This window comes from Polyodon spathula, chromosome 4, assembly GCF_017654505.1.
Source record: "Polyodon spathula isolate WHYD16114869_AA chromosome 4, ASM1765450v1, whole genome shotgun sequence".
Classification (NCBI taxonomy): domain Eukaryota; kingdom Metazoa; phylum Chordata; class Actinopteri; order Acipenseriformes; family Polyodontidae; genus Polyodon; species Polyodon spathula.
The window spans coordinates 3,623,874-3,642,794 of record NC_054537.1 but is presented as its reverse complement, the minus strand read 5'-3'; the positions used below and the strand labels follow the sequence as shown (position 1 = coordinate 3,642,794).

General features: G+C 38.5%; 1 protein-coding gene across 4 annotated transcripts in view; it reads right to left on the bottom strand.

The window, feature by feature from the left end:
• LOC121314066 (dnaJ homolog subfamily B member 6-like) overlaps positions 1-18,921 on the bottom strand; it is a 43,509-nt gene that overhangs the window by 10,982 nt on the left and 13,606 nt on the right. For 2 of the 4 annotated variants that reach the window (XM_041246883.1, XM_041246885.1), the window contains exons 2-8: positions 17,725-17,819; positions 15,370-15,479; positions 14,678-14,740; positions 14,085-14,195; positions 12,304-12,441; positions 11,679-11,832; positions 10,908-10,978 (exon numbers count right to left, since the gene is read on the bottom strand). In XM_041246883.1, coding sequence (XP_041102817.1) covers positions 10,908-10,978; positions 11,679-11,832; positions 12,304-12,441; positions 14,085-14,195; positions 14,678-14,740; positions 15,370-15,479; positions 17,725-17,789 — 712 coding nt within the window. In that variant the 5' untranslated portion in view covers positions 17,790-17,819. Of the gene's footprint in view, positions 1-10,212; positions 10,979-11,678; positions 11,833-12,303; positions 12,442-14,084; positions 14,196-14,677; positions 14,741-15,369; positions 15,480-17,724; positions 17,820-18,921 lie in introns of those variants that run through there. The other 2 variants (XM_041246884.1, XM_041246886.1) reach the window with 2 other exon arrangements.

The window sequence follows — 18,921 nt, the reverse complement described above, 5'->3', positions numbered from 1 at the left end:
TGTACAGTTCTTTGCGATATTTTGTATAAAAGAGCTAAATAAATGCTCTCTCTCTCTCTCTCTCTCTCTCTCTCTCTCTCTCTCTCTCTCTCTCTCTCTCTCTCTCTCTCTTATATATATTATATATATATATATATATATATATATATATATATATATATATATATATGGTACTCGTTTAATCATAAATGACCACGGAGGCCTTGCTGCAGAGTAAAAATAATTGGTCTGACGGTACGGCTGTGTTTGGAATGGCCACAAGGGGGACCCAAAGTCTTCACAAGTACAAAACACCAGTAATAAAAATGCCCCTCTCCTAATTCCAGTTGTTAGAAAAAAAACTGTATTTGCTGAACTTATAAGTTGAAGTTTTACACAGGTGACACAGAAAGCATCCCTAAGGGTTTGTACGAAACAGTGAAACACAATCCCTTGTCTCAGTAATGCCACGTAAGCATACCCCCACTCAGCAGGCAGTTAAGATGTGGTTACTTTGAACGGTAGTCTCTTTAACACTATGGCATAGTACAACACCTGCTGGCTAGTCTATTGATCGTTTAACAAAGCTGTGTTGAAAATAGTTTAAACACAATGTTTATTTGCAGACTGTTTGACACATTTCCTGCTGGCTGTTAAAGCTGATCTCACTTTGAACAATTCAGGTGGGAGGGGACATGCCTTTGGCTGGCCAAGAATGACAAAAACTGGTATGTGAGAAATAATTGACATCTTATCATAACCTCCCTTAACACCTATCAGCAAACAAGTACCATTATAAAAATGACATCCTTATATCAATATAAAATACATGACAAACGAAATTGTAACCAGTAGAGGGTGGTGTTACACTGTTACAGAAATCCATTCAACAGTACAAAGAATAGCCCAAGATTAGTTTACTAAGCAACTGCATCCTAGGTAACTGTAGACTTGAATGCAGCCACTGAATGAGACAGAAACCAACCACAACAGCTTTACAAAGGTGTTACTTATACTAGTGTCAAGTAAACACCGCACTTCAATGTATAGAATTTGCTTATAGTTGCCTTATCTTTTGCCTTATTTAAAAAATGTACCTAGCTCTATAGTACACTTTACCGTTAATTAACACCAGCTGTCTGTATTTAATATAAAACAAATTATTACATGTGGAGTAAAATGTAACTTTACAAAATACGTGCTTTCTCATCCAAAAAAAAAAAAAAAAAAGGTAGCAGTTTATGATGAGCGTCCTCTGTTTTATGGAAAACAAATCTGGTCCTGCGCAGTGCAGGGTGAAAATAGGGTGGGCATGCGCAGTACACAAAGTAAGAACATTTGATAACATCATGAGCTGTGTCAACGAAACTGAGGCTTTGAAGATATGCTGAAAACACATGTTGTGTAACTGCTATCAACTTCAGGACTGGCTGTGTGCTACAGTTGTGTGATACATGGCCCTTACAAATTATGTCTTGGCTCATCACTAAACTGTGGGTTTGTGAGAGTAATTTGAAATCTGCTCTTGTAATGGGCAGTGTTGTATGATACACTGCTGTTACAGACTATGTCCTGTCCCATCAGTGAGAGACGGAGTAGATGAGGTTATAAGCTCTAAAACCCTGAATGCAGACAAACATGGGTCAGTGTGCCCTGTTACACTATCTTACATCAAGATTGTTTCCATTTTCAGAGGCAACTGAAGACATACTGGTAGACCAAACGAGGTAAGGACTTCAACGCACCTCAAGCACAAACCTCTTGGACTTCAACATACCTTAACCACAATCATCTTGGACTTCAACATACCTCAACCACAAACCTTTTGGACTTCAACAGACCTCATCCAGATGCTAATGATGTCTGGTGGTTTAAGTGGGTACTGTGTTCATGTTTAGCACTCACTGTCACTGCTAGCCTTAATCAAAGATGCTGGTTGACAGATTCATTCAGGCAGGAAGGAGTGCAGTTTGAATGCACTGGGCCTCTGTTCTCTTCCATGCCATGTTTGCTTGAGGGCATACACAGAGCCCTTCAGGCAGCGCCACAGGCACTCCATTTTTTAAAAGCACAGCCTGCTTCCATCACAAGGCCCTCTGTATCAGTAATATATGATCCAGATTGTTTGAGGCCTCCAAGAGTTGATCTAATATAGACCTGACAGCAAACCATTTTTTTAAAGCACCTGTCTTTTGCTTTGGTGGCAATTAAAGGCCATTACAACCCATCAAAACAAAAGCAAAGAGACAGTACCATCTAAACTGAATGAATGAACTGGCTGGTAGAGCCAGTCTTTTCCTAACACACAAGCCTATCTAGAATTCATCCCCAGTAGAAAAATAGCGACATATATTGTGGGGCAGCAAAAAATGGTCCGATTGCATGTGATTTTAACTTATAATGTTGAAATGTGCTTCTCAAACCCCCCTGGACTGTAATGACAGCATTCTCTTTTCCGAGGCGGGATAATGGAATTCACAGCAGAAATCTCCAGGTTACCTCTGGAGACGGTTGCACTCTGAAGCGACCCTTGATTAAGCACTGCCTACACACATTCACTCATAACCCATATCCAATTATATCTTGTTTTAAATGCATGCTGAAGTAGCACTGATGTGGGATTTACTGCCATAAGGTTTAAGCCATGCTGGCAGGCATCCCAGTAGAATCACACGTGTGAAAGAAAATGAATTAAACTCAAAAGGAGACACCAGCTGCATGAATGGCAATGACACACCGCTAATATTTTTACCAGTCATCAGAATGTGGATTAAAACAGAACTAAACACATTAAATTAAATTCAAGCCAGTCTATCTTTAGAACAGTACATGAGGTATGCTTTACCATAATCAACTAATTAATAAAAAAATAGAAATAAATTTGCGTTAACTCTAAAAAAACATATACACATTCTAAAATATGAAATGTGGCACAATAATGCACAATTATACAGTGTCATTGTGTTCACTATACATGGCCCTGGGTACTGCAACACCTTACATGTCTATATGAAAAAATGACAAGTTATTTTTTTTTTGGATGTACACAAAAGGCCACCAAGAGGCCTATGGCAATTCTAAAAAAGTTACAGTCTTCCACGGCTGAGCTGGGAGACACCGTGCATACTGCAACAATAGCCCGGGTGCTTCACAAAACTGGCCGTTATGGGAGAGTGGCAAAAAAGAAAGCCATTGTTGAAAAAAAACTCAAGTCAAATCTCAGCTAGAGTTTGCCAGAAGGCATGTTTTTTGGGCTCAACGCTAAGCACTATGTTTGGCGAAAGCCTAAAACCGGACAACATCCTGAGAACATCATCCCTACCGTGAAGCATGGTGGTGGCAGCATCATGCTATGGGGATGCTTCTCTGAGTCAGGGCCTGGAAATCTCGTGAAAATAGAGGGCAAATTGGATGCAGCAAAGTACAGAGAAATCCTGGAGAACAATCTGCTGAAGTCTGCAAGAGACCTGGGACTTGTGAGAAGATTCATCTTCCAGCAGGACAATGACCCCCAAACATACAGCCAAAGCCCCACTGGAGTGGCTTAAAAACAAAAAGGTCAATGTCCTGGAGTGGTCCAGTCAAAGCCTGGACCTCAATCCAATTGAGAATATGTGGAAAGAGTTGAGGATTGCTATTCATCAAAGGTCCTCATCCAACTTGACGGAGATTGAGCAATTTTGCAAAGAATGGGCAAAAATTGCAGTGTCCAGATGTGCGAAGCTGGTAGAGACTCATGGCTGTAATTGCTGCCAAAGGTGCCTCTACCAAATATTGACTCAAGGTGGGGAATACTTACGCAATCAGTTAATTTCTGTTTTGTATTTTTAATTAATTTAGAACAATTTGTAGATTTTATTTTTTACTTTGATATTATGGACTTTTTTTGTGTTGATCAGTGGCAAAAACTCCTAATTAAATCTATTTTGATTCCATGTTGTAACACAATAAAATGTGGAAAAGTCCAAGGGGGGGGTGAATACTTTTGAGAGCCACTGTATATTAGGACATTTCAGACAAAAGCTTTCTTCAGCTATGTACATTGCAGTTATACCTACTTTCACACCTATATCATACAGTCCAGTGCAAAAGTATTTGGGCAGTTTAAAAAAATTAGAAAAACCACAAAGTGATTTCTATCATTTCTAACTTCTATTGAAATATAGTTATTACATAGCATGCATAAAATGAAAAATAACATGCAACAAAATAATTTCATACTTTGACAATTAGGTGCAGGCTGTGTGGTCCAGTGTAACCGGGAGGTCCCCAGTTCAAATCCCAGCTCTTTTTTTGTATTTTGAAAGCAGTTCCTGGCATCTTTCCAGAGATATTTTTGCCCATTCTTCAACAAATACAGCTTTGCGTTCTGCAATTGACTTTGGTTTCCTTTTTACAACAGCAGCCTTCAAGTCAATAACACATCATCTCATTGGGATTCAAGTCTGGAGACTGAGATGGCCAATCCATAACCGTAACCTTCCTTTGTAGACATTGCCGAATGGTTAGGGTCAAACTTCCGTCCAATAAGCCTTCTGGCACTGGGTAACACATGAGAGTTTAAATTTCCTGATATTTTGCAGCATTCATTGATCCTTCTACAATACAAAGGTCGCCAGTGCCTGAGGCAGAAAAACAAACCCATCCCATCACACAATTCTTTCTTCCTCCAAACATGCTGTTGCTTTGGTGAGAAAATATTTTCGATTTGTCTAACCATAAAATTTAATTGAATAAATCATCAGGCTTCTTCAAGAATCCAGTGAAAAACAATCACTTTTTTGTGTATTGTTTTTAACAAAGGTTTGCATCTTGGTTTTTGCCCATGGACATTCATCTTGTTAAAGGATCGCTGAACTGTTCACATGTGAATTACTTGACCATCTTCTCTCGTGTCAAATCTTTTTCAGCAGAGGATTTTGCCGGGTTGCTCGAACAAATTTTCCAGATTTTGCAGAAATCTTTCTTGGTCTTCCACACCTGGAGCTAGTTTTAGTAGTTCCTGTTCTCCTGTGTTTGTAAATAAATAGCCCACACAGTGTTTTTCGGTAAACCGTTCCTCCTTTCCCTTTAGTTGTATCAGTGTCATTTTGAGATAGTTGCTGTACTCATTAGTTTTAACCTTGTTTGTTGCTTTTTTTCAGCACAAATTTCTAATTTATTTTTCAGCACTTGATAATTATGTATTTATTCTATAATTATCATCTGGTGTTGGTTATCAATGACGATAATTGTCAATAATTAGCAACGAATGGGTTTCACACAAAATATGTTGATTGCCTAAAAACTTTTATCAAAGTATGAAATTAGTTTCTGCATGTTATTTTTCATTTATGCATGTTATGTAATACTTTGCTATTATAAAGCTGAATTGCTACTTTAATTTATATGTTTCAATAGAATAATTAGAAATGACAGAAAACAATATATACACACACACACACACACACACACATACACACCCCAATGGACATTTATAATTTCTAGAAATTTCTCTAAAACAAAATTATAGGAAAATCTTTTGTAGCAAGTCTTGCTTTTGTGGATTTTGTGATGCTGCTCGCACTCTCTCTCTCTCTCTCTCTCTCGTACAGACATTGCGGATGTTTTAGATTTATTTTTTTTAGACAATGTGTAGCTGTTGGATTTTTAAAATAAACAAACTTCTACTGAACTTATGTGTGATTTTCTTGGCGACCTTGTTCCTGAAATGTGAGATCTGTTATCTGAATTAAAAGAACCTGAAGGTATCCTACAATGTGTCCTGTGCCTCATCGCACTGAACTGGCATAGTCTCTACATTGTGATATTTTACAACTGAAGACATGTTGTGCTGTTTCTGTACGCTCCTATATTGGGAAGGTGTTACACACACATATATAGCTCTGGAAAAAATTAAGAGACTACTGCAAAATTATCAGTTTCTCTGGTTTTACTATTTATAGATATGTGTTTGGGTAAAATGAACATTTTTGTGTTATTCTATAAACTACTGACAACATTTCTCCCAAATTCCAAATAAAAATATTGTCATTTAGAGCATTTATTTGCAGAAAATGACAACTGGTCAAAATAACAAAAAAGATGCAGTGTTGTCAGACCTCGAATAATGCAAAGAAAATAAGTTCATATTCATTTTTAAACAACACAATACTAATGTTTTATCTTAGGAAGAGTTCAGAAATCAATATTTGGTGGAATAACCCTGATTTTCAAGCACAGCTTTCATGCGTCTTGGCATGCTCTTCACCAGTCTTTCACATTGATGTTGGGTGACTTTATGCCACTCCTGGCGCGAAAATTCAAGCAGCTCGGCTTTGTTTGATGGCTTGTGACCATCCATCTTCCTCTTGATCACATTCCAGAGGTTTTCAATGGGGTTCAGGTCTGGAGATTGGGCTGGCCATGACAGGGTCTTGATCTGGTGGTCCTCCATCCACATCTTGACTGACCTGGCTGTGTGGCATGGAGCATTGTCCTGCTGGAAAAACCAATCCTCAGAGTTGGGGAACATTGTCAGAGCAGAAGGAAGCAAGTTTTCTTCCAGGACAACCTTGTACTTGGCTTAATTCATGCCAAAGCTGCTCGATTCCAGCCTTGCTGCAGCACCCCCCGATCATCACCGATCCTCCACCACATTTCACAGTGGGTGCAAGACACTGTGGCTTGTAGGCCTCTCCAGGTCTCCGTCTAACCATTAGACGACCAGGTGTTGGGCAAAGCTGAAAATTGGACTCATCTGGGGGTGCTTCAGCAAGGCTGGAATCGGGGAGATTTGTCTTTGTGAAGGGCGCATGAATCAAGCCAAGTACAAGGTTGTCCTGGAAGAAAACTTGCTTCCTTCTGCTCTGACAATGTTCCCCAACTCTGAGGATTGGTTTTTTCCAGCAGGACAATGCTCCATGCCACACAGCCAGGTCAATCAAGGTGTGGATGGAGGACCACCAGATCAAGACCCTGTCATGGCCAGCCCAATCTCCAGACCTGAACCCCATTGAATACCTCTGGAATGTGAGCAAGAGGAAGATGGATGGTCACAAGCCATCAAACAAAGCCGAGCTGCTTGAATTTTCGCGCCAGGAGTGGCATAAAGTCACCCAACATCAATGTGAAAGACTGGTGAAGAGCATGCCAAGACGCATGAAAGCTGTGCTTGAAAATCAGGGTTATTCCACCAAATATTGATTTCTGAACTCTTCCTAAGTTAAAACATTAGTATTGTGTTGTTTAAAAATGAATATGAACTTATTTTCTTTGCATTATTCAAGGTCTGACAACACTGCATCTTTTTTGTTATTTTGACCAGTTGTCATTTTCTGCAAATAAATGCTCTAAATGACAATATTTTTATTTGGAATTTGGGAGAAATGTTGTCAGTAGTTTATAGAATAACACAACAAATGTTCATTTTACCCAAACACATACCTATAAATAGTAAAACCAGAGAAACTGATAATTTTGCAGTGGTCTCTTAATTTTTTCCAGAGCTGTATATATAATGCAATCCAGTTTCCTGCAGACAGGCACCTCACAAAGGGCAAAGCAATCCACACACAGGCGGAGGGCAGGTGCGAACCTGGGACCTCTTGCACTAAAGCATAGTGCTGATACCGCTGTACAAAGGAGCCACCTACAATTTATATATATTTATATCTATACACAAATAAAAAAAAAATAAAAAAATTGTAATTTTTTTTTTTTTCTGTAATTTTATTTTGGCTCTTAATTCTGATGATTGCATAAATCCCGACTACAGTTTTTTATTCATATATGATACACACACACACATAAAGCCTTCACTGGCAGCGTAACCCCAGCTAAGAGACTGGAGCTCTGGAGCAGACAACCTTACGTGAAGAGAATAAAGCAAGAACTCATTTTCTAGCAGCTCGGGCACCATACTGAATCACTGGCAGGGAGATGCACACAGGGGTACGTATCACAGCTGTTTTCTGTCTCCTACATTGTGCCACTTGTCAGGAATAAAACCCATAATAACTATGTAGGTCCATGTAGTAATTTCTCATTTATTTATATGATTATATTTTTTTTTATAACCATTTTCTTTTTCAAAATGCAGTAGCTGGAAGATACTAGTACATATGTAAGTGGATCAACATGGTTAATAAGGGTACTAAACTCCTCTGCCACACCATGCTAAGCTTATAATCAGGCGTTCACGTGACTTTTAACATTAGATTCTCATGGGAGTACCAGCAGAAATGATTTGGTACGCACCAAAATCAGCAGTCATCAAGTCATCAAGTCACTGTCTAGCTCCATCTCCGTCTCAGGCAGCTCAAGCGACTGGGATGGCAGCGTCAGACAGCAATAATAATTTCTAACTGTTTAAGTAGGAGTCCAGATTTCTGGTTAATACAGTACAATGTTAAACAAATCATCACACATTCTCTCTATTTCACTATCCTGCGCACACACTGCCACCCTGGGGATTCAAACACTTTGTCACTGTATTAGTGTTGTTCAACACGTTCGCTTGAGAACACAACTGCATATAAATAACGGAGGACATAAATAGTATTTAACTGAAATGGTTATGTAAATACATTTTTTAAACTCATATTTAAATGAAACAGCTTTCAAATGTCGACACCTCCTCTCACCCCCTCTAAGTTCCTTAATGCCACTGCCCATAACTGGTTGTTTCAAGTGCCGATTAGAAGAACATTAGCGATCTGATGAACTGGAGCAGTTCCACCATGGTTCCATCTATCACTCTGTTTTGTAATATCTTGAAGCAGCCAATGATAGCGCTAGCAGGGAGCGACTGTAGTTAAATTTGAACCCTCCCAGAGATTGTTGTCAGACTCCCAGTCTCTAGGCAGGTATGGCTCATCTTGCAAGCGTGATCACCCTTGCTGCTTTTATGAAAGATGTGTTCCTGTTAAATATACTGATGTATGGTACACCTTTGCATCTTAAAGAAAAATACGGAAGTTGGATTTCTTTATTGGTTCGCATACGTACCAGTTATGTGAACCCCCGCTTAGTAGAAGACTGATGCTCAAGCGGTGGATTTTGCATTAACAGTAATGAGATGTGGAAGTAATAAGGTCACTACACCGTTTGTACCAAAAGCAATTTTATATTACATGGGATACCCATTTAAACAAAATGACCTTCCAAGACCGAAACCAGTCTGAACATTAAACACTGGGTGTGTGACTGCTGGTATTGTGTACATTATACAAGCGCAAGTATTATTTGTTTCACTCGAATACACTTAGAAACACTAATAAATGTCCTACTGCAATAAATCATTTGTATGTACTTGTAATTTATTCCTGTGGCAATAGCAAGGAATGCAGTAACTGTGAAAAGTGCTTTCAGAAGGACTTGAGGGCAAGGCCACACATTCCTTTCAGGATGGATTTCACAACATTCAGAGTTCTAAGTTTATTTCATATTCTGTGACTGTATATCAACACTTTATATATTTGAAAATGTACCAATACAATTCTGGAGAACAGCCTAATGGGCGAAATTCTAAATCTTTTCTCTCCATCCAATATTTTTCAATTACAATTCAACAGCTAGAAAAATGTATCCCTGTATCTACTGTATCAAAAATCCGGCAGTGCGAGACAAGCTCAAAATGTTCTGTAACCTAGGAAATATTCAACATCAATTGTAATAGCAATCTTACAGTTGGGACCACCCAAACCAATGTGTTTACAATTAGTAAAGTGCCACACACTGCATTGAGTCCAATGCATGTTACATTCCATTAAGCAGGCATTTTTGACATGAGAATGAATGCATGAAAAGCGTGAATACCGAGTCGACAGCAGCATATACGCTAAAGCACAAATGTGAAAAGTGATCAGCAAGTGCTTTAAAAAGGCTGCCATAGCAGTTATTAATAAAAATAACCTAACTTGTATGGTGCACTCATTCAGGATCGAGTCCTTAAGTCGTTCGTTCTACGTTCTTTCTGTTGTAAACCCTTCTGGTTGGAACATGATATACAGCAGCTTCCCTTTCTCTGTTGCCTGCATTGCTTTGACTTAAATGTTTGGATCATCATCCCCCACCCCCCCCCACCCCACCCCACCCCCCCACCTTGCTTCCCCTCCAAACTGATCCTCTCTCTCCTCTACTATTTTTCTGCAGCTCTGATTGGCTATGTGTGTTATTGTGCACCTTGATCAGGGTACTGGACATCAAATGCTAGCTTCATGGTACTTCTAAATCATCACACAGACTCCATAATTACAACATCCCTAGGAAGGATGTAACAAACAATTTATTGATTCCAAATGACTTATTTAGCAAATTACAGAAAAAAAAAAATCTGTTTATTTTGCAACTGGTTATGCAACAGCAACATAAATGATATATAACAGCGCTTATTATTGGCATTCATGCAGAAATGAATAACTGCTGGGTTGTTTAAACAAATAAAACAATGCATATTAATACTATTAATTTATTAGCATCATTATTAATGGCATGTACAAAAAAGACAAGTTAGAAAGCAGTTTAATATTAAAGCAAGGTTCAATTTTCTAGTCTGAAAAAAAAAAAAAAACACTTAATGCTTCAGTAAAATGAACATTTTGTCTGGCCCCAACAAGCTAAAAGGCAATGTACATCTAGGGAAACAAATGCAACACAGCAAAGTGCTTACAGAAAAGAAGTACATCAAAATGAACAAACAGGAATATTATGGTACTACTAATAGAATATGGTCCCAACAAAAGCAAACTGCAATACAACGCAACATCTCATAGGCTCCAATTCAGAAATACGTTGGGTAAATTGTGGAAATACAGTCCGTTCAAGGTATCTTCCAAAACAACCTCCTCATATTAAACAGAAAAGGTGAACATTGTTGAAGCACTTGCTTTGACTCAAACAGGCTGCGTGGAGCTACTTGTTATCCAACCGTAGGAGCTGCTCCTTACCATTTATAGTGAGAGATCTTAACTGCCCGTCTTCCTCAACCTCGACTCGCTCCTGCCCATTCTCTAGGATTCTGAAAGACACAGGTTAAAAGAAACATTTTACACTAGTCATTAAGATTACAGTGCATACCCTTTTCTACATAATCATGTGTGTTAAACGGGCATTGCATTGTACAGCTGGTTAATAGTATTCTATATATTATGTATTCTATATATAGTTTACAATGGAGATTGTGACAGGGTAGTATAGAAGAGGTGCAGAGATGTACAGAAACCTATTGCACAGCAGTTTAATCCATGCCTATGAGTTTAATATGACATACCTGAGCTTGTTACATACACACTGTGGCTAATGAAGCCTGTATTAAAACCTGGAATGGGTGGAACTGCTATGCAAAAGGAATCTTATTTCAATGCCTGAATTGCATGCTATACAAGACAGGATATTTTTATGACTGTACTCAATTTGGCAAGGACCTCACAGCTCAACTCATATGTCACATGTCTTTTTGGATGCACTAGTCTATAGCAATAACATGGTTAAAGCCACGTGACAGTGACAGGCTATGACAGGGGCAGCTGGGGAAAAAAAGTGTGTTGTTCTTGTACGACACACAGGATCAGACTTCAAGAAATCAGACAATGTGTGTGTGTGTTTCAAGCCATCTTGAACTGCTGAGTATCACCCGGAAACCAAAACAAGTCACCTGACTCCAATATAGCAAACTCCTCAAGTCACAGTTTAACTGGTTTAGCATTAGAAAGACGCACCTTTTCGTGGTAATTTTTCTGCCGTTAATTATTTTGGTGGATGATGAAACTGATCGGAAGTTACCCATTCCGCCACCGCCTCCTCCTCCTCCAAATGAAGTGGAAGAAAACGAAGCAAATCCACCGCCGCCCATTTGCCCGAATGAGGTAAAGCCTAATTGAGAGAGAGGAACAAAAACCAAGAACCAAAACAAGGGTGACTGATGCTACCAGCAGAACGTACAAGTATGGGTAACACTTTAGTTCAGGGATCTGTTATAAGCGATCATAAACAATAGCAAAAGTGTATAATAGTTTTATTTCTAATCATATTCTACTGTTAATAGCATAATTAACATGTTTATAGATTATTTATAATCTTATAACAGATCACTAAACAAAAAGTGTTATTGAAGTATGTTACTGAACCAGGTACCACGATAATGGAATTATAAAAAGTAAGTATAATGGTTGGCTTCACAGACTTCACTTAATCTCATTTTGGACAACCTTACCCAAAGTAACACTAGGTAGCCCAAGATTACTGCTTATCACGGTCTACGAAACCAGACGATAGAAAAGTTTGGTCAAACCTGTGGGTGTCTGGTTTTAAATATGACACACAGAAACAGGATGTGAATAATACCTGGATCGAACCCAGAAAACCCTGCTCCGAAGGGAGGGAAACCACCGAACCCATGGAAGAACGGGCCCCCTGCACGGCTCCTGCTCACGCCACGACTGCCTCTTTGGTTTCCAAAGAAGTCATCAAAAGGATCATCTGCTGTAGTTCAGATTGAAGTAGAATGTGTGAGTTACAACCTCTCATTAGTACTTTTCAAAAGAATTCAACAAGAGATTAGATGATTTCCTGCAAAATATGGATTCATTTAAGAAAAACTCAGGTCAGTAGATCACAGTGGATGGCAAAGGCTTGTTTGACTGCTGTCCTAAATTCCCTGCACACAGCACTACTAGGGGATCTGGTTGGAGATGAATGTAATGATCTGAAAGCCATATGAAAGTATTCAGCACTCAAGTGTCAATGGTCCCTCTGGTATGATCGATGAGCATTTTCAGTTCGAGGAAGCACTGACACTTGGGTGTTGACTCAATACCAGCATTAGTTTTCAACTTGCATCCAGGGGAACTGCTTCAACCAAGCCAGGACTAGGTGTTTTGTGCAGCCTGTATACAGATTTAGCCTTCATCTATAGTTAGAACTGGTTTGGCACTATCAAGAAGCTGGCTTTTTCAGTCAACCCACACAGAAACCACGTAAGTTTTGGGTTACAGACCCTTCATCCTTCAAATATTCAGAATGCGGGACAATTTCAAATGCAGAAGCAACATTACCATGGTCATTTGATATCTATACCTAGGCTCCACCTGTGAAACCACTGATCTAAAACAGTGCTGGTATTGAGATCTGCTGCCGTTCAGATCAGCTGAAGAAAGACCATTATGTATAATCAGTGGAGATGGGCTTCCTGCTGGCTGACCAACTAGGTTAACCTCAGACACAAACACTAGGCTTGGCAAATGATAAACATACTTTTGCCAGCTCAGTGGTATCAGTGACTCGCAATGAAATGTGTTTTCACACACACCGCGCACCCACATATAAACTTGAACACCAAAATGACTCATAGTACTGCATTTTAGAATTCTTAAATCAACTTCCTACTGCAATACTTGTTCCTTTTTGTTCTTGCAGTACTTCACTGCAATAAAAAGCACAGTCCATGTGTGCGATTGACACACTCAACTACTTTATATGAAGTAATCTAATCTCAACCCACCACATAAAATGTTATAAGCCCTTCAGTCACTGCATGTATAAATGTACCACATTAAGATTCCACTTTATAATGCATGTTTTTTCAAAGTTTTGGCAATGCTCTATAGAGTTCACACAAACTGTTTTAAATTTCCTAAAGTGACGATAATGCAAACTGTACTGGCTGCAGTCACAAGATTGGGAAGACCACGACTTGTATACAGTGCTGGAGCACTTGAGCAACAGAAAACCATTATTACAACAGGATCCACTTGAGACACAGGACTGTTTTAAGATTAAAAGACCAGTCAATACAATGCTGGAACTGTGTTCTGCAAGTGCTCACCAGTTATTTGGTTCTGCTCAGATTCGGTATTGCCTGCAGGGTCAGACAGAACTCACAAAAAAACAAAAATAAACGGTACATAACTAAACGGTACAAACAAACCTAATGGAAGAATGATAAACTAAAATTGCACAGTCGCAGGGCAAAATACACAGGTCATGCTGCATCTTTACTTTGGCAGCGTAATACACAACCAGTGTCCTATTCGCATACTAGACGAGCTTGCCAGTGCTCCCTGAAGTTGGGAGAAAGTGCTTCCCCAGATCCATACTCATATACAGCAGAATAGAATGTCACTCACCAAAGAAATCTGCAAAAGGATCTCTTCCTCCAAAGAATTCCCTGAACACATCTTCTGGGTTGCGGAATGAAAATCCATACCCAAAGCCGCCATTGTTATAGTGTCCTCCACCTAAAGAAAACACAAATTCAAGTATAACAATCACACTAAAATGCTGAAGGTGTTATCCTGTAATGGCTCAAAGGGAGTGCAAATAAAACTGCATACCCTGTGAAAGCACAAGCGATTAAAGCAGTAACAGTATCTCCTATTACAAGGATCTTCTTTTGGATTACTGTTTAAGGAAATTCTAGGATGTGGATCTATTGGTGTGTTTTTTTTAATAAGGGCTGCAATATAAAATTAGTTGTGTTCCTTCAGCATAGCTGTTAACCAAAACAGATCCTCTGAAACTCACAACAAACTGATCCTGAAAATAGACTGAAACAGATTAACATTCAACACCAAGTCCAATTCTAAATGGCAATAAAGTGCTTAATTTTATAAGTTTACATTAGGATGAATTCTCAGCCCAGTGTACATAAGCAAACAAAAATGCAATGAGTTTATCTAGTATTATTCCCACCATGCAAATAAGTTTATATTAATCGTACCTCCACCTCCTCCTCCAATCAAGCCTTCTTTACCATACCTGTCGTAAATATCACGCTTATTGGCTGCAAGTGAAAGGAAAAACAAGTGTAAAGATCGACGGGTTAACTCAGACACTGCTAAACCATCAGGTACTCCTGCTTCAAGATTAGACAAATGCAGTTTTGACATCTGTCAGAGTTTACTTTTATAACTGTGCATGGTGACAGAAGGGCAATGAAGCAACAGCTCCCTTTTTAATCAAACGCTCCAGCATATTATGTCTTGTGCTGCAAACCTTGTGTGATAAGCAAGTGCAAACACATCATTTAGTGCAACTTACAAGAGAGAACATACAGCAAGTATCTCAATGAGCATTCTACTTATTAACTACATTATAAACGAAACGCACTGGCGAACTGATATTGCAGTTCATCCATCTATAAACTCAGGTCATAGAGTGAATGCTTAAAAATCACTACTAAAGTAAGAATATATCAGCTACAAGGGGACTCAAAGCTTGGTAGTTTACATTGATCTTGTACTCCAGGCAGCGCTCCCAGTTCAGGGCGTGATAATTTATTTCTGCAAAACATGGAAACAATGCCAGCAGCTGCATATGGATAGTAGCACAATGGTAAACAAAATGATAATGTTTCACTGTATCAAGGACTCTCCCTTAAGCATGCGAGTGTTTGAACTCCGAGTCACGTACCATCCGATAGAACTTCATATGCCTCCGACAGTTCCTTAAATTTCCTCTCTGCATCCTCCTTGTTATCCGGGTTCTTATCAGGGTGCCATTTCAGTGCCAACTTTCTGTATCTGAAATTGAGAGGGAACAAAAATTGTAAAGAGCTACATTCAACCAGCATGTCAGTTTGTGCTGGTCCCAGACTCTCGACGCATCAGCCCCAATCAAGCGCTACATGATAAAACAGGATTACCGTCATTAGTGTGAGCTTATGGAAAGGGGACTCAATATTCATAATCTAATTTACAAAATACCAGTAGCTCTCCAAAAATCACTTAGTGCCATTATACTGTGCTTAATACTGTAACCGGTAGGCTAAAAGAAATAGGTCCTATGTGCTGTAATAGGAGATGTTACATAGACACGTCTGTAAAATACTGTACTGGACTTTCATAAAATCTGTTTTTTTTGCAAAACACAAGTCAGGGAAACAGTCAATACACAGCATTAGTGCTCGTTGTGAGCTTGGACAGCATACAGTACTAAAGGGTAAACATGGCCATATCTGCATTACTGGCTGTGTGGTCCAGTGGTTAAAGAAAAGGGCTTGTAACCAAGATGCCGGTTCAAATCCTGGCTCGCTCACTCACTGACACTGTGTGATCCTGAGCAAGTCACTTAACCTCCTTGTGCTCCGTCTTTTGGATGAGACGTTGTTGTAAGCGACTCCGCAGCTGATGCATAGTTCACACACTCTAGTCACTGTAAGTCGCCTTGGATAAAGGCGTCTGCTAAATAAACAAATATTATGAACTGACTTTTATGTTGCTCTCTGATTGGATAGACACTTCAGGATTTAGGCTAGTTATTTGTTTTCAATATATCTTGTATTTCATACTTTCTGAATATTACAGACTGCATGTTCTTAAATAATGACCATCACCTAAAAAAACTAAATAATTAAATAAAATCCAAATAATTTTTTTAAATAAATTCCCCAATTCCCATTCCCTTTTAATCAATTCTAACACATCAATGATCAAAACTGCAATTAGTAGTATTCTGTTAAAAATAGGTTCTCACAGTGGCAACAAATTACTTCCTTTAGGACAAACGTGAAATCACTGCTGGTCAATTAAGTTGGCTTCAATTATGTGTCTAAAATATAAGGTTAGGGAACTTCCTTAAGATTTAAACCTTACCCTTGGAATACCCCTGGGGACAAATTTTTCCTTTACTTTATCTTTTTGTCAACTGACTGACATTTGGACAACCACTCATGTGACCTGGACCATATATATATATATATATATATATATATATATATATATATATATATATATATATATATATATATATATATATATATATATATATATATATATATATATATATATATATATATATATATATATTTATATATTTCAGTGTGAATTTGAACATGAGTGTGGGGCACTGGGATTTTAAACTGAACTGAACACTGGAGAAGCTTAAATGCAGTCAGAGCAGATTAGTGGTGAAAGGCAAGCGCAATATCGGCTAGCTAGCCTTCAAATCCCTAATGCGGCAACTGGAAAGTGCCCTGAACTAATTCTCCTTATTTACTTATGGACAAATTAAAGGATTTTTCAATAAAATAAACATTTAAGAACTACACTGCTTTCATTTTTAAAGATAAATTCATCAATAATAATAATAAAAACAGCCCGAGTATCTGAAGGACATTCACACAAAGATATTAGTCAGTCAGAGGGTACTTTGCGGTTTAATTCACTGAACCACGTACAGTACGAACTGATCCAACTATCACACAGGAGAAAGCCATGCATTCCACATGCAAAACAACACAGCTGTACTGGTCTGCTTTTAGAGGTGTCAGTAGTCATCTTAAATATTTAGAGAAGTACTTGACAGGTAACTTGAAACAGTCAGTACTGTAGGAAACGTGTTCTTTTGCTCTCATCCTGAAAGCCAGCTCGAGTTGAAGGAGCTTCCCTTGCTTGTGAGATTCTCAATGCTGTGCAACACTCACAGTTCAGCACTGAATGATGCAAGCAGGTTTACTGCGAGATATAAAATGTGCAAGCAATCCTAGGCTGCTTTGTTCAGTCAGAAATGCAGTAAAAAACCTTGACAAAACCAAAGTAGTGATTTTTGGGGAGGGAATGAATGAATGAAGATGCAAACTGTCTGTGGGTAATGGTTATTACACTTGGAAGATGTGAGATTTAAGTTTTAAAAACCAGTAAGTCCCAAGATTAACATAAGCACTGTGGTCTTTGTTCAGCTGCAGTTCAGTCTGCCATGTAAAATCAACTGTATTAGGGTTGACAGCACTTTTAAAAATAGACTTCCTTTTGTGGAAGTGTTCCTTACGATTTTTTAATGTCTTCTTGTGATGCATTTCTTTGTACTCCAAGAGTCTGGTAGTAGTCCATCATCTTCTGCTGTCCACCTCAATGCCAAAGAATCTGAAAAAGAAATAACATTTTTTATAAGTTTTCTGTTCATGCATTCCTGAAGTGCACATCCCCAAAATGTTGCATCCCATCCATCCAGTTGTTTAGTATCTGTTGTTAAGACAAAGGCTAATAAACTCCAGGGATGTGCATTTTGGTACATTTTTATGATTGTTTAAACTGATATAGCTTAATGTTTAAACAATCTGTCTGTCTATAGATATACATAAACACAGACACACTTTTCTTTATGCTAGTATATACTAACAGTAGACCGTTCACATGACAATGAGACTGAATTTTAAGCAGTTTGTTGCCTTCATCTACATCTACTTTCAGATTTTTCTGCATTCCAATAACAGCAAAAAAAACAAAAAAAGCCTTCCGATTGACAATTGCTTCGCCATATTTATTAGACACTGGTCTGGCACCAGAAACGTCTAGAAGCAAATATCCTTCTTAATATTGCTGCATAAGCCAAACATGAGGCTTATTGCTGCCCCCTACAGGACTGGAGTGCACCTTAATCAAGGCTGTTCTATTCTAGAACTTTTCTTTTTTTAAAAACATTAGTATTTTCCGGTCATTTTGCTGCAGTGTAATAGATTGTAACGAACATGCATGTCTGCGTCCCTTTCCCATTCTGTGAACGCAAGAAAAAATAGGTTTTCCGTCCAATGGAGAGATATATATATAGAAATGGTAAGATGGCAAGTCAAAAAATAGCATTCAGTGAAAGAGAAAATACTTAAGGACTCATTACTGCATATTCCTACAGTATAATCATTTGACAAACAAGACCCTTTACAGTGTACAGATTTTGCATTGAAAAGATCCTAGGTTTTCAAAAGCTATTGGGTCTGTTTGGCCCAAATAAAACGTGATAAACAGATAGAAAATAGATACTGGAAATACAGCCAAGGACACAAGAAATCAACTGGAAACACAAAACACTGTCAAAAGTCAATGGAACTTAAGATCAACAAAAACAGTAACATTAAGAAATCGAACCCTTAGGAAGCATACCCTGGGCAGTAAAGGGTTACTATCCTTTCCTTTTAAGCCTCCCACGACAGGCAATGCGGTAATATTGCTGGGATTGTGACACCAGCGC